Here is a 20,199-nt window from a genome sequence, read left to right as displayed (position 1 = left end):
TGGACATGCTCAGACAGGAGACAGGGTGGACATGCTCAGACAGGAGACATGGTCAGGTGTGACTGGGGACACACTACTAACCAATTATTCCCTCCATCTTAAATCACAAGTTGGCGCAAAACCAAGATAGAAAAACCCAGAGCAATCAATCTAATCCCTGAAACTTTTGTCCCACAACTAGTTAGCAGCCAACAAACAATCATATAAGACCCTGGAGCACAACAACAGCACGTCTGGAGATACCTGTTCAGGATGGCTGTCTCCTCAGTAACAACGACGGATAGGATTTCACCTCCCTTAAGATTCACTTTCTTCCCACTCATAGAGGGAGCATGAATATCTGTACTTGACTGTAAGATAAGCTGGAGAAGAAAGAGGGAATGTAATAAAGAGGGTAGGTTTTTTTTCTTTTGTGAGGTACTAGGTCAGTCACAGCTTTGTCTATCTCTCTCTCACTCCATCTCTCTTTTCTGTTTATCGGAACAGTCATGTGGGGGACAATGGGAGAGACAATATAGAAAAGAGCAGATATGGTGACAGTATAAAAGCAGGTTCAGGGTCCCTGGCGTCTGGGTTTGGGAGGTGAGAGAGTGAGTGAGTGTCTCCAATAGAAAGACGGATCCTGATTATAATTTACGGCTCGGTTAACTATTGGTACATCTTTAAGAAGGTGAGTCTGTCAACACTTTTAGAGGGAGATTTTAAGTGAGACATGATTAGTTTGTTTTTCTGCTTTTCTACTATTTGTGATTGATACTAATATGGGTGGAGAAATGGCATTATGGGTGGTTACAATTCTGTTGATGACATGATTTCTGGATATGCTCATCTACTCACTTGTAGAGTCATTGATTAATACTCATATCATGGATGTTTATTGAGATTGATGAGTTAAGTTTATGAGTAAAAGGGGGGCATATTTCAAATGTTGATCCATGTTCAGTTTATGAGTTAATTTAACAGAAATGTACACTTGCATATATGTCAATTATTATGGCCCTGCTGGATGATTTACAAACAATCAGCTGGTTAGGGTTAGGGTTATGCTATGCTAGGGCTCTGATTGGAGCAGGAAATACAGATATAAATATTCATTGAGAATCAACAACAAGTTCATATCCAGTATAAATGAAAGTGACTGTTTTTCCTCTACATTCTACCTTTACAGAAAGCAGATGATCATGTCTCCAGTCCTACAGGTTTCTCTGCTCTTCCTGGCTTTCCTCAGCATCAGAGGTAAACAACAACAGAACAACAGTGTTTCTTTTAACCATGAAAACACCTCAGGAGAAGCTGAATAACTGATGTCTCATTGATCCCCCCCAGGAGGGCAGGGCCAGCGGATCATCGGGGGTAAGGAGGTGGAGCCGTACTCCATACCCTACCAGGCCTCCCTCCAGTACAACAAAAACCACTTCTGTGGAGGGACGCTCATCCACCCCCAGTGGGTGGTGTCTGCTGCCCACTGCTGGAGACCGTAAGTACTGCAGCAGGATCAGGGTGCAGGTTAGGGTGTAAATTTACTTATACGGGCCCACCACTTTTTAACTTTTAAAATCACCTCTGCTTTGATTCTGGTAATTATCATAATAATGATCAAAGGTGACGAGTTGGCTGATGACAGTGTTTTAAATCTTTTTCATCTTACTGGCTCTGGGTTGCTACATGTCATATTTCTCTTGATTTGAAAAAAGCTCCAGAATCTCTGAGACACAACTTCTGCGTCTGGATCTTAAAATCAACATATTAAATTTGACCATGTTTCATTTTCATACACAGACTGATGGACAGATGTAGGTTGCCAGATTGGTGGTCAACCCCCCTTTCCTCCCCCCTTTTCACACACACAGAACATACCTGATCCAGGTGGTGCTGAGTGAGCACAGTCTGACCAAAGTGGAAGGTGTTGAGCAGGAGTTCAACGTCACTATGGTCCTGGTCTACTACATGTACAATTACCGGACCTTCGACAACGACATCATGCTGCTCAAGGTGAGTACACATAAGATGTGCAAACTTGAAGTACTGTCTGTTCTGAATTCTCCAAACCTAAGTTAGATCAGAAATCCACAATTCAAGGTAAAATATAAAAAATGTCCAAGGTTATTAACTAGAATCTGACTTTTGGGGTGGATGAAGTTAATACAAAAGTGGCCTGATTGTGTTTTACGCAGTGGTCACTTAACCCATCCCCCCCCCCCCCCCCCCCCTCCCCCAGCTCAACCGGCCTGCCACCCTGAACAGCAACGTCGTCCCCGCCAGCCTCCCGGATGTCAACACGCCGCCGCTGAGCAGAAGCACATCGTGCACGGTGAGTGGCTGGGGCGTGACGCAGCTCTACAACAACTTCCTGCCCCCCACGCTGAGGGCTGTGGACGTGGACGTGATCCCCAGCTGCCAGTACTACTACTACTTCAGGATCACAGACAACATGCTGTGTGCCGGCTCCGGCTACGGCGGCAAGGACTCCTGTCGGGTGAGCCAGACGGTCTACATCATGTCTGTGTGAATGAAAGGTGGTGTGGTTGGTGGAGAGGGTTTAGTCGGTGCTGATCTGGCAGCTGTGATGGTCTTTGTGATGCTGCCGAGTCAGAATTTCCTAGAGCCTGAAGGCTGAATGTGACATGTACATGTATTCATTTAGCAGACGCTTTTATCCAAAGCGACTTCCAAAAGAGCGCTTTACAAAAAGTGCATAGGTCAATGATCATAAACAACGAGATAGCCCCAAACATTGCGGGTAGCCAAAAACTTGAAGCATACATTGTGAAAAGCAAATAAGTGCCAATGGGAAGAACCAGAAGAGCATGTAGTGAACCAGCTGAAGTGGCTGATGTCGGTTTCAGAAGTGCAATTTTACAGCTCTGGAAAAAAACTACTGACTGCATTGTCAAAGGATAATTACAGCTGCATTTGTACACTTAAGATAATTGTTCTTGGGCGTGATCTCATAGCTCACCAGCTAGATACCAGACTGAGGCCGGTTCTGCTCGACTGTCTCTTAACAAAAAGACTAAGCATTTCTTTAAAACAGATGATTGTTCTTGCAGTCAGCTTGTGTTTGTTGTGATTTGTGCTCCTCAGGGTGACTCAGGAGGGCCTCTCATCTGCAACGGAAACTTTGAGGGCATCGTCTCCTGGGGCATCAGCTGTGCTAACCCATACTTCCCCGGCGTGTACACCAAGGTCAGGAACTACACCCCCTGGATTAACTGGATCATCCAGACAAACAGCTAGTGGGCACTGCCACCATCCCACCATGCTAACAAGCCACCCTGCTAACATGCTACCAGGAAATGACTTCATCAAGGAACAAGTTGTCAACACTGTAAAGGCCACCATATTAGTTGGCTGCTGTGAAGTGTCCAGTAACTTTTAAATTAAACAAATGTTTATTAACAAGTGGTCAACATGATCAGATGGATAAAAAAGCTGTTTATCAGGAGAATTTCTTTGTACTGTACTGACTTTTCCTCCTCTGAAAAACATACGGGATAAAAAAACAAGGATTTTATTAAATAAAAAAATCTGTATATCAATGGACTTTATTCAACGCACTGTTGGGGATATTCCTTTTTTTTATAAAATTGTCAAATATTCCTGCGTTATACTACCTGTACTTCTTTCTATATATATTTTGTAATCCACGACTCCATTTGTTGTGAGCTCACCTGGAGAGAGACGTCTCCTCAGACTGCAGGAGCTGCCTCTCCCTCCGGAGAGAGACGTCTCCTCAGACTGCAGGAGACGTCTCCCTCCGGAGAGAGACGTCTTCTCAGACGTCTCCTCAGACGTCTCCTCAGACTGCAGAAGCTGCCTCTCCCTCCGGAGAGAGACGTCTCCTCAGACGTCTCCTCAGACGTCTCCTCAGACTGCAGGAGCTGCCTCTCCCTCCGGAGAGAGACGTCTCCTCAGACTGCAGAAGCTGCCTCTCCCTCCGGAGAGAGACGTCTCCTCAGACGTCTCCTCAGACGTCTCCTCAGACTGCAGGAGCTGCCTCTCCCTCCGGAGAGAGACGTCTCCTCAGACTGCAGAAGCTGCCTCTCCCTCCGGAGAGAGACGTCTCCTCAGACGTCTCCTCAGACTGCAGGAGCTGCCTCTCCCTCCGGAGAGAGACGTCTCCCCAGACGTCTCCTCAGACTGCAGAAGCTGCCTCTCCCTCCGGAGAGAGACGTCTCCTCAGACTGCAGGAGCCTTATTAAAGCAATAAAGATTCATGTTCTGTAAGTCACACGTGCAGCTAATCAGTCTGTGTATCAGTGTGTATTCTCCCCACGCACAGCAAGCCTGGCTTTGTGAACTTTATACATGAAGGGGATGATGATTAAGCTATCTGGATGGTCACAGAGTGCTGTTCAGCATGCAATGTCCCCCCCCCCCCCCCACATCCCCCCCCCAACAACATCCCTTGCCAGGCGATAACAATGTGGGAGTTAGGGGCGGACATCAAAGCCAACAGGATTGGCTGGAACAAACCAGCAACTCCCCCAACACTGTTCCCAGTTACAGGAACTGAACTCATTCAACCAAAACAGGCTCTCACACGCTCACAAACACACACAGGCTCTCACACGCTCACAAACACACACAGGCTCACACACGCTCACAAACACACACAGGCTCACACACGCTCACAAACACATGCCGGCTTACAAACACATACAGGCTCACAAACACACACACTCTCACAAACATACACAGGCTCACAAACACACACAGGCTCACATTGAACAAGTGAACCACACAGACTAACAGCCGCTATGGGAGACCTGGATGTGATGCCCCAGGCCAAGGCCCAGGGTGTGAGGATAGCCTGCCCAGCCAGAGGGCCCCAGGTGGGGGTGAAGGAGGGGCTGGTGGCTCGGTCCCTGGAGGCCAGACAGTTTGCCTACTGCCCCTACAGCAGCTTCAGGGTGGGAGCAGCCCTCCTGACTCCCGACGGCTCCGTGTTCACAGGTGAGATGGCAGCTCTGGCATTTCTCCCTTAAATGTATGAAGTTGCTATATGTAATATTATAATACATGATTATATCTGTCCCTATGCATGCTCTCTTTTTCTATGTTGAAAATAAATCAATGTCTGTTCCGAGATAACCACTAGACAAACATTGTTTTGTTGTCATTTACTTATTTACTGTTCTTAATGAGGACAGGATTTTATTGATTCCACTGACGAGACTGACAAAAGTCATCAATAGAGAACTAAAGATGGAAATAATGACTTATATTGTCATCTGAAAACATACAAATATAACTAGTCAGTTTTTTTAAGTTCTGTTTTATACAAGATACTTCTGGATTCCGCTGTGCAGTGTAGAAAGAACATAAGATCAATGATCACATCTGACTTAGTTCAGAAACAAGTTACTGATTAGCAACAGCAGGCCTACAGTATGTCATCACTTTGGACTTGAGACAATATTTCAGAAAAAAAAGTTTCACATAACATTTATCACTGTTACCAGAAATCTTGTTTCATGGTTTGAAATAAATGAATGTTAATCAATGTTAGGTTTGTTAACCAATCACTAAATAACAAGCAATAGTTTACCAATAATTAATTTATTAATACATCTTTTATACTTGTATTATATGTTGCTTCAAATTTGGCTATCATTGGGAGAATGTTTTTGAAAAATAGGATCTGTAAACCTCTGAATGCAGATTTCAACAACCTTGCATTACAAGGACATTTCCATCATTACTCAATCCTGTCCAGGTCACACTGCAAGTGTGTCAACAACCAGAACAGACCTCCTCGCTTGTGAAACCACTTCCTGTTAGTTAAAAACATTGCTGTCGTGTTTCAGGGAAAAAACTTTGTCTTAACATGTCACAAAGGGGGAGAATGTGGAGGGATGACAGTGATCATCTTGATTGTGATCTTGACATGAGGATCTCAGTTACTGGGTCTCTGTGGGGGAGGTGAGGAGGAACAAACCAATGACTATAGTAATTGAAAGACACTGGACCCAGCAAGGGTTGGATGACTGCTTTGTGTTCCTGTCAGGGTGCAATGTGGAGAACTCCTGTCACAACCTGGGAGTTTGTGCGGAGAGGAACGCCATATCTAAAGCTGTCTCAGAGGGCTACAGGAGCTTCAAGGCCATAGCCATCGCCAGGTACAGGGGCCACCACTTCAGTAAAGAACGATATTTTCATTATTATTTAATACTTAAAAGCTATATTACTTATACTACATGTGTTAAAACAACTGTGACATGAATTATGGAATCCTAAACTCTGTCAAATGACATCACTGATATTCAAGCGCTCAGGTCTAATCCAGAATCCACATCTCAACTTTTTTCTAATGCTTCCCCCTGGTGGTGATGCAAAAATGTGACATTTCTCAATAAAACTACAAACATGTCTGAAATAAGTCCAGGTCAGAGTTCATCTCCTTCTGATGCTCTATGTGATGAGACATTTGTGTGCTTACAGCGATCTTCAAGACCAGTTCATCTCCCCCTGCGGAGGCTGCCGGCAGTTCATGAGAGAGGTCAGTCCGCCTCCACACAGGAACACGTCCGAGTCTGGACGTCCCTGACCTCCAGTAATCTGATTCTCTCTGACCCCTGACCTCCAGTAATCTGATTCTCCCTGACCCCTGACCTCTAGTAATCTGATTCTCCCTGACCCCTGACCTCCAGTAATCTGATTCTCCCTGACCCCTGACCTCTAGTAATCTGATTCTCCCTGACCCCTGACCTCCAGTAATCTGATTCTCTCTGACCCCTGACCTCCAGTAATCAGATTCTCCCTGACCCCTGATCTCCAGTAATCTGATTCTCCCTGACCCCTGACCTCTAGTAATCTTATTCTCCCTGACCTCCAGTAATTTGATTCTCCCTGACCCCTGACCTCCAGTAATCTGATTCTCTCTGACCCCTGACCTCCAGTAATCGGATTCTCCCTGACCCCTGATCTCCAGTAATCTGATTCTCCCTGACCCCTGACCTCTAGTAATCTTATTCTCCCTGACCTCCAGTAATCTGATTCCTCCTGACCTCCAGTAATCTGATTATCCCTGACCCCTAGTAATCTGATTCTCTCTGACCCCTGACCTCCAGTAATCTGATTCTCCCTGACCCCCAGTAATCTGATTCTCTCTGACCCCTCTCCAGTAATCTGATTCTCTCTGACCCCTGACCTCCAGTAATATGATTCTCTCTGACTAGTTTGGGACGGACTGGGAGGTGTACATGTCCAAGCCTGACGGCTCCTACCTGGAGATGCGAGTGAGGGACCTCCTGCCCCTCTCGTTTGGCCCAGAAGACCTGAAGATGAAGAAAGAAACCCCCAAGGAGTTCTGACTGCACACCTGTCCTGTTACACACCTGTCATACACCTAGAACCATCCTGTCATACACCTGTAGCCAGTGGCGGCCGGGACTTTGCAGAGGCCCCCCGCAAAGTCGGAGCTCGAGGCCCCTCCCCTAAATCCACTCAAAATGTATCTCCATCCTATCTTATACATTGCTGTCTACCTTTAAATATAGCCTATATATGTGAGAGAGAAATAAAAAAGTTTAAAAATAACAAAAGCACAACAGCAGCCTATTTGTGTGGCGTCCTGCGGAAACCCGTCGGATGTCGCGGCAGCTCATTGTTGGGTATGCCATAAAAGATCGAAAATCGTTTTCTGTCAAAATTGAGATTTTTGATGTTTTCTATAGTTAACACCCTAAACTTCATTGTAATGTACAAAAAGTATATATTTACTTATTAAAAACAGTTAATTTCAACGGTTTTTGGACATGTCAGCTAGCAAGATTTCCAAGCCATTTCAAATCAAATGCTTAGTTTGCCTGCTCCTATGAGTGCTGCAGCATCTCCAAACAACTAAAAATAACTTGCTAAGAAGTTATTAATGTAGCTTATACTTAAACTGACATTTACATTCACAACGTGATTACGAACAAAATGATTTTCTTTCCATATTCGCCACAGAATTAGAATGAAACGGAGTGGAATCTTTGAATGCAATTTTCTAGCTTATAACTTTTTGACACAGGTCAACTTTAAAATGATGTAACTTCAGTTGTGATAAAGATATCTGAGTGATATGAACAGAGTTGTATTCAGGAGAGTTTGTAGTTTCCAAATATGTATAATACCCAAAAGACCCAAATGTTCACGATGTGAAGGGTTTCTGCAGGCCGCCACACATTTGTCGTTGTTCAAAACCAAAGACAGCGCTTGCCTTCTGATAGCATCGCCGAAATAACACACAATCAACGGAGGAAAGGAAAACATTTATTCTTGCCAATAAGTAGGCTAAGCAAGTATATTTATTGTTGGTTGCTGGTGAAGACGTGCTGCTGCTAGCTACCTACGGCTGCGGTAGTGTTTCGTCTGTGGAGATGTCTTTAATATTCCTCTCTGGCTGGTCTAAATAAGTGTGTAATCTTCGTTTTGTTCGACCTTGTTCAGACAACAGTTTATTGCTGCGCTTTTGGGCACCGCTTGCATATTTTCTTTTACTCATGTCTCTACCGTCATCTAGCAGAACGTAATGATTAGCATTTTTAAATGTGCGCGTTCAATAGGCGTAATGGCGCAAAAGGCACGTAAGATGCGCAAAAGCCATTGTTGTCAGATTCTGGGATTTTGAGACTATTTAGCCCATGGAAGTGGATGAAGATCTGTTACGTTGCCTACATTACGGAATTCCTTTACCTGGCAGTTGAAACTTGGGGCTCTCAATGAGCGCCCTCAAAGTGTTTTCCTTGTTTTTATATATATATATTTTATATTGGCCATTAGTCTGTTTTTTGATATGCAGGGCGGGGCCCTTAGGGCGTGGGGGCCACCCCGCCTCGCGGGGGCTTCGTAGCCGCCACTGCCTGTAGCCTCAGTAATTCATCCTGTCATACACCTGTAGCCTCAGTAATTCATCCTGTCATCGTCAGGTATGGCATCAGGCATGGCATCCCACAAATATTGGAATTTATATTTACAAAAATATTAATTTATATAAACGTATGACTATCTAATGATGCAGCATTAAGTCATATATTGTCAATAACAATGTACTTTTTAATTGGTTTTATATTTAGATTATTATATTTATATTTGGAATGGATAGAATCTTTAATCACTAAAGCTAAATGTTACAGGTAGCAACTAGAATGATGCTGAGGAAACCACTTAGAGCTAACTAGAACTAACTCAGTGTTAATTTGAGAATTATTTGTGTATATTCAGATATGTGCTTTGATAGTTTTCAGTTAATAATGTTACAGTTTTATGTTCATGAATAATTTCCTTGAGTTGTATTTGTTGACTGTTGCTTAGGTCTGTAACGTGTTTTAGTCCTGCTCCAGTTCTCTCCCTCGGCAGTTTGTCTCCATGGTAACGAAGTAGTAAGTCAAACCTGTAGTGCAAATCCAAACGAAAGAACAATTTAAATCAACTTAATTTTATTGGTGTTAAGAAGCACATAAAAAACAAGAAATAAATATCTTACAGCACAGTATTCTATATTATCGACAACTTCATAAATAAACCTTACGCAGACGTTTTCAAAAATTGACTAGCTACCGATAATTTCCCCTTCAAACACAACATCTCAAACCTGACCGTTTTGTTTTCAAAGATGTTGAAGGTCCAGTAACCGTCCATTAACATGATCATGAAAAAGACATTCCAACGACACGCAACTTAAGTCAAATTAGTGTGTATGCATTTAGTAAGCAGCAAATCATTCAGTAAAGACAGTGGATAAAAGAGGCATTTTTACCTATTTAACAGCGTTGGCTAGTATAACAAATAGTGTACCGTATAGTTCTGCTAATCTTCCATGCGTTAAGATACGTAGTGGTTAGGAGCACTGGCTGAAAAAACTCAAAGATATTGGGAGATGGAAGAATCTGAACTACTGTAGTCTAAGAAATGATAACAGAAAACATTCTGAAGACATAAAAACAGAATTCAAACGCTGTTGAGATCCAGCGTGATAGCTAGCCTAGGTCTGAACAGAACTTGTCTCAGTTCAATCACAGTCAAGTTGCCAGGTTTTATTATTTTAAATACTCTTGTTGAACTTTTACAATTTACAATTATGTTCACAATTCTCCCAAATCAATCCCTTCACTCAGAAAATAGTCATCAGAGAATTGGGAGGATTTTTTGGCGAGCAACCTGGCAACCTACATTGATTGAATAGAGACCTTCAAACTCTGAACAGCTCCAGACAGAGTCAGTGCATAACAGTGCAGCGGGTTCACATCCCTGAAGCCCAGAGACACTAACCAGCATCAGTGCATCAGTAGCAGTCAAGCCCAGAGACACTAACCAGCATCCGTAGCAGTCAAGCCCAGAGACACTAAACAGCATCAGTAGCAGTCAAGCCCAAATACACTAACAAGCATCAGTGCATAAGTAGCAGTCAAGCCCAGAGACACAAACCAGCATCAGTAGCAGTCAAGCCCAGAGACACAAACCAGCATCAGTGCATCAGTAGCAGTCAAGCCCAGAGACACTAATCAGCATCAGTCAGTGTGTAGTGATAGGACACCATCTGCCTGCACCCTATGTTATATATTAAACGGTTGCCTATGCTGTTGTCAGAGATCTCCCTCACTGTACCATTACTAAGATCCGTCTCCCTTTGCTAACATGAAGGCATTGTAAGGGCTAGATTCAAATCAGTTAAGTTGGAAAGTCACCTTTCCTGAAATTCAGCACACAATGGAAGGTGGCTGGTCACCAGGTTGTAATGAAGCCTGCAGCTCCAAGAGGCCACATCTCAACAGACTAAAGACGTTTACTAGCCTTGTCCCCTGCCCTTTATCTACAGATAGGTTGGAAGAGAGAAGCCTGATGTGTAGAGGTTGGCACACAGGTAGGACTCTAACATGTCACCTTCAGACCTGTGAGGCCCATGCAGAACAGCAGGACAGGAAGTTGGACAGAGCCGCTCACTACTGGTGGGTATCTGGTGGAGGTGAGGTCAGGGTCTCAGGTGGAGGTTATGGGTGGGGTCTCATGAGGAGGTGGTAAGGGGTTGGTGTTGGGGTCTCAGGTGGAGGTGATGGGTGGGGTATCAGGTGGAGGTGGTGAGTGGGGTTAGGGTCTCAGGTGGCAGGAAGGTCCTCCAGGCTGGGCCAGGCCGGCACATGCCACCTGGGCAGAGTTCCCTCCACCAGCCTCTCCATCCACAGACCCAGCCGGTCCAGCTTGTGCTGCACCTCCAGGCTGGTGGCCCTTCCCGCCCTTCCCCCCTCCTCCCTTGACCGGGACAGTGACCGCGAGCGTGAGCGGGACTCTCTGCGGGAAGATCCCCCGGTGTAGGCCACGCCCTCATCCGCCTCCCCGGTGAACACGGGCCGGAACAGGCAGAAGTACTTCTTGTGGCCGTTGAGGGCGAGCACGTGGCCGGTGTAGTCTCTGGGCCGTCTGGGTGTGGCGTCGCTCCCCTCGTCCTCGTCCTCCTCGTCCTCGGGGCCGAGGCCCCGCGCCCCGTCCGGGGAGCGGCTCAGCAGCGAGGGCAGCCAGGAGGGGTGCTTGTCGGCATTCATGAAGGAAAAGTGCAGCGTGGGAGTCCTGAGGGAGGAAACAGCGTCAGGGGTGGAGCGAACGACTCGGAGGTGCTGAGTTTCACTTGATCAAGTAAGTTTATTATCCAAGAGGCACAGAACTATGACACTTCTACTTGCAAGTAGCTCTCAACAATTACAAACAGAAAATAGTTAATATGATGATAAGCCCAACGACTGTATGGATTACTTAAACCTAGACCCATGTCAGAACGTCAAAATGCAAAAACACAAGAATTTACATTTTGGGACAAGTCAAGTTCAGTTTGGGACTGTGAAGTGGAATAATATCACACTGCTGTAATTATGAAAGATGGAGAATGAGTATGGATTATATTATTGAAGTATGCCTTTTAATCACCTTTGTACTTTTATACTTTTATATGTTACACTACTGGAAAAGCCTGATGCAAAGCCACTTTGATTGTTTAGTATTTCCCCTAAGATATAGAAGGAAAATTAAGCCCCAAGTGTTATTTTTGATGATTGGAGCTGGGTGTGAAAGAAGACTACAAGATTAGGTTCCCACCATAGTAAACAACAAGACGCCCAGTGTGTCTGGCCATCAAGGTCAGAGCAAGTGTAAAAAAAATAGGGGATTTCTCTTTGCACCTGTAACTTGAAGCCTCTAGAGAGAGAGACCAATAGAGTGTAAAATGAATTATGCATTTGTGATAAACAACATTGTACCAATAGCAAATATACAGAACTGATAAGGTTTTGATATAAAAGGTAATGTCCGGAGAATATTTCTCAGTCTGATTCTGCAGAATTTGGCTCACGTTTGAAAGGAATCACCCTGTTTGTATTGTATTCTGATTAAACACGTTGCATCAAACACTGGAAGTTTTTGTGCTGTTTTCAAACTTAGAAAAATTAACCCAAGGACTTAGTACTTTGATTTTCTTCATCAACTGTTAATTTTGCACTTCGGGACAGTACTGGGACAGTGAGGAAAAAAGTTAGTTGCGAGCCCTGTGTGAGTGTGTGTGTGAGGGTGTGTGTGTGTGTGAGGGTGTGTGTGTGTGTGAGAGGGTGTCAGGCCTCACCCAGAGAAGGAGAACACCTCCTTGGCGTACTTCTTGAGCAGGGCGTTCTTGGAGGCATTGGAGAGCACCAGCACCACGTTGATGTGTCCCGGCCGCAGCTTCACCAGGTTGCTGCTGTAGGTAATGTCAGTCAGCTCCGTCACCTCCACAAAGTCCTTCTTTGGGGGACGACTGGAAAAACTGGGAGGAAGAGACAGAGAATGAGAGAAGGAAGGGAAGAAGAGAGTCCAGCAGCTTAGTTTTGGGGTGTTTATCCTAGTCTTTCTATTGTAAACTGCTGTCACCATACTGTCAAGCTGGACAGTTCCCCTCAGCATGCTGTTGTGTTTCCTCTTGATAATACTGATAACATTCCCTCTGTCCTGCTGGGTTAGGGCCCCCAGACACCTCACCTGGAGGTGAGGTGTCTGGGGGTTACCTGGAGGTGAGGTGTCTGGGGGCTACCTGGAGGTGTGGTGTCTGGGGGGAGCTTCCGAGGAACCCTCAGTCTTGGGGGGCTCCTTGGCCATGGGTTTCTGGGGCTTGTCCTCACCAGAGTCACTGCACATCCAGGAGAGAGAGATTAGATCCATCTTAACTCTTATTTACTGTCACACTTCTACTGTCGACAGTCACAACAGGAGCTGACAAGGTCTCACCTGAACGCTTGGATGATGACAGTTCCAAACAGGATGAACAGAGCAGAGAAGATCAGGGACAGGATAGGCATCATCTCTCTCCTGACAAAATGTAGATATTGAAATAATTTCAAAAGATCAATAAATACATATTGAGTAACAGTTTATTACTTTTTATACATGGGGCAGTTTCGACCTCAAAATCTATTTGGTTGACATACATCCTAGGTATATTGATAACATGACACATTTCCCCAGTTTGATTAGAGATATTACTGCGCATCCACATGTATTCTCAGTAAACATGATAGTCTTACCAATTGGAGTACAGCAGGTCATCATAGATCTGAAGGAAGTAATCTGAAGCTGTGTACATCCACTGGATGAGGAACATCTGGGAGAGGCAGGGAGAAGGGAGGGATGGAGTTATTGGAGTATTTTACACATTAACCCTTAATTTGTTTTACTGCAAAAGACTGGGGACCCTTCCCAGATGGGGTCTGTGTGAGTGAGTGTGTGGTGTGTGTCTGAGTGAGTGTGTGCGCGCGTACTCACCGGGGCTAGCTCGTTGTTGAGCTGGGGTAGCGTGGTGTCATAGCTCAGGTAGGCGGGGTCTCTCTGCAGGAGCTCCAGCTGATCCTGGAGGCGGAGCTTATCCTCCTCGCTGCCGTTCCAACCGCCAATCACAGAGCGATACATCACCCTGCCTGTCTGGCTCCGCCTCTCAAGCATTACCACCTGTCGGACATGGACCAATCGCATTTGGTGTAAAAACTCAACCAATGGTGTGTGTGTAGGGAGTGTGTGTGTGTGTATAGTGTGTGTGGGGGGTGGTGAGCTAGCTGACCTGAGGTGCCTGAGAGGCCTGGTTGTTGAGCAGCACCTGGCAAAGCGCCTGCTGCTGGCGCTGGTGCACGTAGGCAAAGCGGAGCACTTCTTTAGAGTTGGCCGCCGCAAACTCCAGGAAGGCCTCATTCCCCGGCACGAACGCCGGCTCCTCCCTGGTGATCAGCAGCACACAGAACCTGGGGAGGGGGGGAAGGACATCAGCCTCGCACAGGAACAGGAAATGTGTGAGTGAGATGCTAGATTAAGGAGGTAGCCGTTTGAATCCTTTCCTCACAAACTCACCAAATAAAAGATAAGATAAATATTTGTTTATGTTTAAAAGGCGAAATAATATTTTATTAGGCACCAGTGAGCCCTGACTCTTACTTCCTGCGCCTGTGGAACTGCTTGATGGGACAGAGTTCATCAAACAGCTTCTGGTTGAGCAGCCGGGGCACCTGCAGAAACTTGTTGTTGGAGACAAACTCATCCATGATCTGCCTCTTCATCCCTCTGGCCTGGGGGAGAGGAGAGGGCCGGATGAAAAAAAGGATGGAGAGATGGTGTGTGTGTGTTTGTGTATGTGTGTGTGTGAGACTGTGTGAGTGTGAGACTGTGTGAGTGTGCTGACCTGGATGATGTCAGAAGGTTTCTCTGTATTCTCCTTGAACAGCAGCATGGTGGGGGCGTAGGTGTTGACGTTGAACTGGCGCAGCAGGCGGGACGTCTGGGTCAGACCCTGGTCTACGTAGCCAAAACGCACGTAGTCCCTGAAGGCAAACGCTGTGAGCTGGAGAGGGGAGGGTGAGAGGAGAGGGTTAGAGGAGAGGAGAAGGAGAGGGTTAGAGGAGAGGAGAAGGGAGGAGGAGAGGAGATATTACTCTGCTTTTGCTTCCATGTATATCACGTCTTCCTCCATGCACAAATCCCTCAGCATGCCATGACAGTAAACAAAGCGACTCACAGATGAGTCATTGGGGGGCGTGTCCTGGGATGTTGTGGTTCTCACCTTGTACATGAGGGAGACAGCAGGAACTTGGTCAAACAGCAGCACGCTGGGCTTGTTCTCCACGCGCCAGCCGCCCAGGAACGCCTCAGAGTTCTCATCTGTGATCTGGGGAAAGAGAATACAACGCTTATTCCCATAAGTGCAAATTAACTAAATCAAATCTTTCCTAAATGTGATCAGTCAGGAGTTAAGGTCCCTACAGCCAGCGAGGTCTGGTCTGCTCCAGTACCTTCTCCACCTGCCTCGGGGGCAGCAGGTCGTGGATGAACTGGCGGAGGTTCTCGCGGACCACGGCCTGGTGGAAGAAGGTGACACGGCCGTTGAGCAGGCCCAGGACGGAGGGCGCCCGGTGGGCCCCCAGCTGGCTGGCCAGGCGCCGCTCGTACCCCAGGTCCACGATGCCGATGCCTATGCCTGGGAGACGGGTCAACACATGGGGACATTACAGTACCAGAGTCTATAAGTTGTACTAAACGCCGACAATCAATCAATATCTCATGCACTGGAAGTTAGCTAATGTATGCAGGTAAATCCCACTAATAAAAAGACTTAATAATACAAAATCACGCAGAGGCTGATAATTTGTCTGATCCAACTGATAATGAGAAAGCATTTGACATCACTTCCTGGGAGGAGCTTCTCCTCTGACCTACCCAGCGCTTCCAGCTCATTAACCGTCTCCTTCCACACCGGCTCGATGTGAACACAGGCAAAACACCACTCGGAGGTGACCTTGATGAGGTAAGGCCTCTTGTAGCTGTCGGCCAGCACCTCGCTGTTGTACTGGGCGTGGCTCAGCAGGTATTTGCTGTCGGAGAAGTCGCGTCCCGACCGGGGAAAGTGGAAGAAGGACTCGTCGAAGTAGAAACTGTCGTGGAAATGTCTGAAGCCCTGAGGCTGCTGGCCCATTGGCTGGCTGGCGTCCATATGGCCGTAGCGGTCGTAGTTGGACCTGCGCTCCTCATTGGACAGGATCTGAGGACTCAGGGGAGTTAGAGGGAGCAGACTGATCGGCCAGGATCTGAGGACTCAGGGGAGTTAGAGGGAGCAGACTTCCTCAAACACACGTTATTACAGTAAAGTCATCGTGCTGGGGATTGATGCTTCCTTTCGATGTATCATCACATGGTTAAAAACTAGAGCCCGACCGATAAAGGATTTTTAAGGCCGATACCGATACGAATATTTGGTGATTTAAAAATTCGATATATCGTCCGATATATATATATATATATATATATATAAAAATAAAATATATATATAAAAAATATATAATATATATATAAAAATAACAAAACAAACTTATTTCCTAACATTTGTTATTTGTAGTTTACATTTGTAGTCTTTTTTAGCAGACGCTCTTATCCAAAGCGACTTGCAGTAAGTAAAGGGACATTCCCCCGAGGCAAGTAGGGTGAAGTGCCTTGCCCAAGGACACGTCATTTAGCACAGCCAGAATCAAACCGGCAACCTTCTGATTAATAGCCCTATTCCCTAACCGCTCAGCCATCTGACTCCTGTTATTATTTATGAGTCCTCACTAAAATAATATGATAATGCAGTTTAAAAATAAACTTGTTTGTTTTATTGTCACAACAGAACAGAGGAACATCAAAATATATTAAAGTTCTGATAAATGCAATTTATAAAAATACAAACTCAAACTTAAAGTCCTTTAAACATGAACACAATTTAAAAAAAAATGATAACAATAATATTAATTTATCAGACATTATAAATACCGATACCTATAGTTTGGAAAATGCCTAATATTGGCCAATAATATCGGCCCGCCGATATATCTGTCGGGCTCTATTATAAACCACTCACCTCATAAGACTTAGTGATCTTGATGAACATGTCCTCTGCTCCAGGGTCCTTGTTCTTATCTGGATGCCTACAAGACCAAGCAAAGGTGATCAGGTATATCTTACTAGGAAAAGGGATTTGACTGTCTGAAGGGGACAAGTTAATTTGTGCCCATTTGAATCCAGTCACAACATTAATGAAGTGGAGAAACTCTTCCACTCTGCTTCATGTGCGTGTCCCTCACCACTCTCTGACCAGACGTTTGTAAACCTTCTTGATGTCGGTCTGGCTGGCACTCCTGCTCACACCCAGGATCTTGTACGGGTCCAGCTCGGGGTCACTCCGCGCCTGGTCACCCAGCAGCAGCAGCAGCAGGATGGGGACGATGGGAGAGGTCCACCGTAGTCTGCAGAATCCCTCCATCTTATTCAAACGAATACGGCTAGCTAGATAGCTAGCTATTTAGGCACTGGCTAAATAGCTAGCTATCGCCACTCTAAATTAACACAGAAAAAGAAAATACAAATGAGTAATATTAGCTTTGTTGCATTAATAAGAGCCTTAGCTAGCGACGGGAACTACCCTCTTTCATAGATACAAGTCAACTAGAGATACTACTGCTGACCAGATCACTCAGCTAGCCAGCTGTCTGGCTAGTAGTACAGTAAGCTAGCTAACTGTGTTGGAAGATAAATTCAGATGGAGGATTTGCATTACATATGATCTCAAACACATTCAATTAAATCAGGAAGCTTCTCGATTAACTAGCTTGAGAAATTAGCCAGCTTCGCTGGATAGCTAACTAGCAATTACTAGCCTAGAAGCTAAACGTGCGTAGATTTAAAACGTGTTGACCGGTTACAGTAGCTGTCATAGAGCTAGCTAGGTCTTCTAGGCTTTATTATTGGTAAAACAACAACACATTACAAATAACGTTGTGTAAATACCTCAAGTCTTTAAATTCACGAAGTCAGTTTACCACCATGTCGAGTAGTAGCCAAATGCCAAGCCGAGGCAGGGCATAAGAGGACAGCTTTGAGAGGTATGTTTGGAAACTACAACTCCCAACACGCACTGCGCAAAGAAGCAAGCGCGTCCGGCCCAATGATCTGGCCACGTCACGTCGTCATTCAAATATACAGGGTTTTCTGCGCTACTTTACGACAGCTCCTCGTTTTAATATAATTTTTTAAACAGTTTTTTCCTCTGTGTAAAGATATGGTAAGTCTGCATGCCACTTCTGTCCAAAGTGTGGTTTCGTCATTGTTATAGTTAACTTAAGTTTTTTAACGCAGAAGTGACAATTATACTATGGGAACACAGCCAGTAATACGTCGACAGTTGTTGGGCGCCAGTTCGCTAACTGGATAACTTGGTAACCGTAAGTTTGTTAATAGTTAACGGTGTGTTGATGAATTAGTATTCTGTTCGTGTCTTTATTATTGTGTAGTGTTAGTGTAAAAACATTAGTGTTATATCTACCTCTTGTTGATGGGTCATGTAGGGTTAATTATGAGTTCATTTGGGGTCGCAGTGATATCCATCGGGCTCGTGAACCTGTCAAGGAAACGAATATGGCCAAGTTATCCACCTCAGAGCCTCGAGTCTACGGCTATGTGAGAGTCGCATGTGGAATATTGACTCATCTGGCGTGTGTTGCCTTCACGGCGTTAACTGCTGTGGTGTCACGACCAGGAACTAGTAAGTATTGATAAAACAATTTTAGTAGCCTAGGCCTACATTCATGTGGTCTTCTGACGTAATTTTTCCTCACCACTCTTACAATGACATGGCATTTACTTTTCAGGTTTGTTCTCTTGGCATCCCTTCTTCATGACACTAGCCGTAAGTCAACACTTCTCACAGCTAGCTCTTCGACGGTGCAGTATGTGTACAGAGGAGTGAGTTTAACCAGAACAACACGGTTAAACATGTTCATCTCTTCCATCAGTTCTCACTGCTCATGACAGAGGCCATCCTCGTGTTCTCTCCCTCCACCTCTCTCATCTGGAAGCTTCCACACAAAACCAAGGGCCGCTTCCACTGGCTCCTGCAGGGGCTCTGTGCCACCTGTGCCACCCTGGGCTTGGCTGCCATCTGCTACAACAAGCACCTGAACGGCAAACCCCACTTCCACTCCTGGCACGGTCTGCTGGGTGTGGTGACGGTGTGCGGTGTGGCGCTGCAGTCCCTGGCTGCCCTGCCCCTCATCTACACCTCTCTGGCCAGGGGCTGGTCCCTCGCCAGACTCAAGAGGTACCACGCCACCTGTGGCCTGGTGGTTTACCTGTTGGGCAGCGCCAGCTTGTTCCTGGGCGCCTGTTCAGCGTGGTTCACAGGCTCCGTGGTGGGGCACACCTGGTACCTGGCCGCCCTGTGCCCCGCCCTCTGCGCCCTTGCCGTCATGAGCCAGGTGACCGATGCTTACATGGCCAAGAAACACTTCCAGTCCTGATCAAGGCTCCGGTCAGCTTCACTGAACATGACCATCAGTTGGGTTACGACGGATTTACTTTACTGTAAAAGCGCCTGAAATGATTAACCTTTTATGCATCAGCAACCAGCGAACTTGCTGTATGTCTCCGTTTGTTTGTAGAAATTATTCTGCTCATTTAAATGCTTACCTGAATATTATAAAATGTCTTGTTTTGAACATTATACTGTTGAGTGTCCATGTAAATAGATTATGGAAAACAAAGTAATTCAGTTAACTGTGGCAGCAATTGTTCCCAAAGCTGCTTGATTACTGGATCGAAGCTATCATTATTTTTGTATTGACCAATGCATTTTTCATTCCATTCCATGTATTTTTTTTATTTAAAAAATGTACCTAACTGCAAGAGAAGTGTTTTTATTCTCTGTTAAAATAACATTAATAACACAGTTTTGATTCTCCTCTACGTGGAATACATGGGGTGACTGAAAGCCCAGGCTGTCTGTTCTCATCCTCACTCAGTCAGTCATCATGAAGAGAACAGCATAAAAAACAGTATAATGTACAAAAATAAAAACTGATGAATTAATCTTCCATCTTAAATAAATAATTTTGGTAAATCCATACATCGAAATAAGGAACCAACTACAAGAGGTGTGTTAACATTATTGAGAAGATATAAAAGAACATTACTTAGAAAAAAAAAGTCTTTATGACATTTGAAATTATACGTACAGTAACAACAGAAAAACAGCAGGTCTTCGTCCCCAAGTTGTCATGATCGAAGCGCCTACATAAAAACATGACAAAACACAGCTGTCTGAATCACTAACGGATACAAGACGAGTGAATCTGGTCCCCCAGCTAGGCTGAACTGTCCCAATCAAAAACACTTGATTGGACCCAAGAT

The 20,199-nt window shown here is 45.2% G+C and overlaps 4 protein-coding genes across 8 annotated transcripts; 3 read left to right on the top strand and 1 right to left on the bottom strand.

The window, feature by feature from the left end:
- Positions 1-576: 576 nt before the first annotated feature.
- On the top strand, positions 577-3,715 carry si:dkey-33m11.8 (trypsin). Its single transcript, XM_062480019.1, has 6 exons — positions 577-670; positions 1,169-1,236; positions 1,327-1,477; positions 1,851-1,992; positions 2,219-2,476; positions 3,085-3,715. Exons 2-6 carry the CDS (start codon positions 1,176-1,178, stop codon positions 3,235-3,237), a joined length of 765 nt encoding a protein of 254 aa, XP_062336003.1. The 5' UTR covers positions 577-670; positions 1,169-1,175; the 3' UTR covers positions 3,238-3,715.
- A 905-nt stretch (positions 3,716-4,620) lies between these two features.
- On the top strand, positions 4,621-9,481 carry cdab (cytidine deaminase b). Its single transcript, XM_062473974.1, has 5 exons — positions 4,621-4,956; positions 6,011-6,122; positions 6,445-6,502; positions 7,182-7,373; positions 8,850-9,481. The coding sequence occupies exons 1-4, from the start codon at positions 4,761-4,763 to the stop codon at positions 7,314-7,316; spliced, it is 501 nt and encodes a 166-aa protein (XP_062329958.1). The 5' UTR covers positions 4,621-4,760; the 3' UTR covers positions 7,317-7,373; positions 8,850-9,481.
- Positions 9,409-17,950, bottom strand: LOC134029642 (dnaJ homolog subfamily C member 16-like). Of its 2 annotated transcripts, none has more exons than XM_062473899.1 (15): positions 17,803-17,950; positions 17,100-17,351; positions 16,877-16,943; positions 15,700-16,021; positions 15,276-15,460; positions 15,047-15,151; positions 14,669-14,827; positions 14,425-14,555; positions 14,057-14,234; positions 13,765-13,947; positions 13,527-13,603; positions 13,231-13,311; positions 13,037-13,132; positions 12,593-12,772; positions 9,409-11,550 (listed from the first exon to the last, which is right to left on the bottom strand). In XM_062473899.1, the coding sequence occupies exons 2-15, from the start codon at positions 17,276-17,278 to the stop codon at positions 11,082-11,084; spliced, it is 2,412 nt and encodes an 803-aa protein (XP_062329883.1). In that variant the 5' UTR covers positions 17,279-17,351; positions 17,803-17,950; the 3' UTR covers positions 9,409-11,081. The 2 variants fall into 2 exon arrangements, with proteins under 2 accessions (XP_062329883.1, XP_062329892.1); XM_062473908.1 differs by having other exon boundaries at positions 12,593-12,763; positions 17,803-17,949.
- LOC134029668 (transmembrane reductase CYB561D2) lies at positions 17,930-19,867 on the top strand. 4 transcript variants are annotated; one of them, XM_062473961.1, is made up of 4 exons: positions 17,930-18,076; positions 18,390-18,556; positions 18,663-18,700; positions 18,870-19,867. In XM_062473961.1, exons 2-4 carry the CDS (start codon positions 18,430-18,432, stop codon positions 19,308-19,310), a joined length of 606 nt encoding a protein of 201 aa, XP_062329945.1. In that variant the 5' UTR covers positions 17,930-18,076; positions 18,390-18,429; the 3' UTR covers positions 19,311-19,867. The 4 variants fall into 4 exon arrangements, with proteins under 4 accessions (XP_062329945.1, XP_062329923.1, XP_062329935.1 ...); XM_062473939.1 differs by having other exon boundaries at positions 17,933-18,076; positions 18,807-19,862; XM_062473951.1 differs by having other exon boundaries at positions 17,965-18,076; positions 18,360-18,556; positions 18,807-19,863.
- The last annotated feature ends 332 nt before the right edge of the window (positions 19,868-20,199 follow it).

This window comes from Osmerus eperlanus, chromosome 1, assembly GCF_963692335.1.
Source record: "Osmerus eperlanus chromosome 1, fOsmEpe2.1, whole genome shotgun sequence".
Classification (NCBI taxonomy): domain Eukaryota; kingdom Metazoa; phylum Chordata; class Actinopteri; order Osmeriformes; family Osmeridae; genus Osmerus; species Osmerus eperlanus.
This window is presented reverse-complemented; position numbering and strand designations above follow the sequence as displayed.

Bases quoted from the DNA above. Each gene is read 5' to 3' on its own strand.
- si:dkey-33m11.8 (XM_062480019.1), top strand. From the start codon at position 1,176: ATGATCATGTCTCCAGTCCTACAGGTTTCTCTGCTCTTCCTGGCTTTC. The intron at 1,478-1,850 runs GTAAGTACTGCA...TCACACACACAG, and splicing joins GCTGCCCACTGCTGGAGACC to AACATACCTGATCCAGGTGG. The intron at 1,993-2,218 runs GTGAGTACACAT...CCCCTCCCCCAG, and splicing joins ACGACATCATGCTGCTCAAG to CTCAACCGGCCTGCCACCCT.
- cdab (XM_062473974.1), top strand. From the start codon at position 4,761: ATGGGAGACCTGGATGTGATGCCCCAGGCCAAGGCCCAGGGTGTGAGG. The intron at 6,123-6,444 runs GTACAGGGGCCA...GTGTGCTTACAG, and splicing joins AAGGCCATAGCCATCGCCAG to CGATCTTCAAGACCAGTTCA. The intron at 6,503-7,181 runs GTCAGTCCGCCT...CTCTCTGACTAG, and splicing joins GCCGGCAGTTCATGAGAGAG to TTTGGGACGGACTGGGAGGT.
- LOC134029642 (XM_062473899.1), bottom strand. From the start codon at position 17,278: ATGGAGGGATTCTGCAGACTACGGTGGACCTCTCCCATCGTCCCCATC. The intron at 13,133-13,230 runs GTGAGACCTTGT...CTGGATGTGCAG, and splicing joins GTCATCATCCAAGCGTTCAG to TGACTCTGGTGAGGACAAGC. The intron at 12,773-13,036 runs GTAGCCCCCAGA...TCTTCCTCCCAG, and splicing joins CCCAGACACCACACCTCCAG to TTTTTCCAGTCGTCCCCCAA.
- LOC134029668 (XM_062473951.1), top strand. From the start codon at position 18,430: ATGGCCAAGTTATCCACCTCAGAGCCTCGAGTCTACGGCTATGTGAGA. The intron at 18,557-18,662 runs GTAAGTATTGAT...TTTACTTTTCAG, and splicing joins GGTGTCACGACCAGGAACTA to GTTTGTTCTCTTGGCATCCC. The intron at 18,701-18,806 runs GTAAGTCAACAC...CTCTTCCATCAG, and splicing joins CCTTCTTCATGACACTAGCC to TTCTCACTGCTCATGACAGA.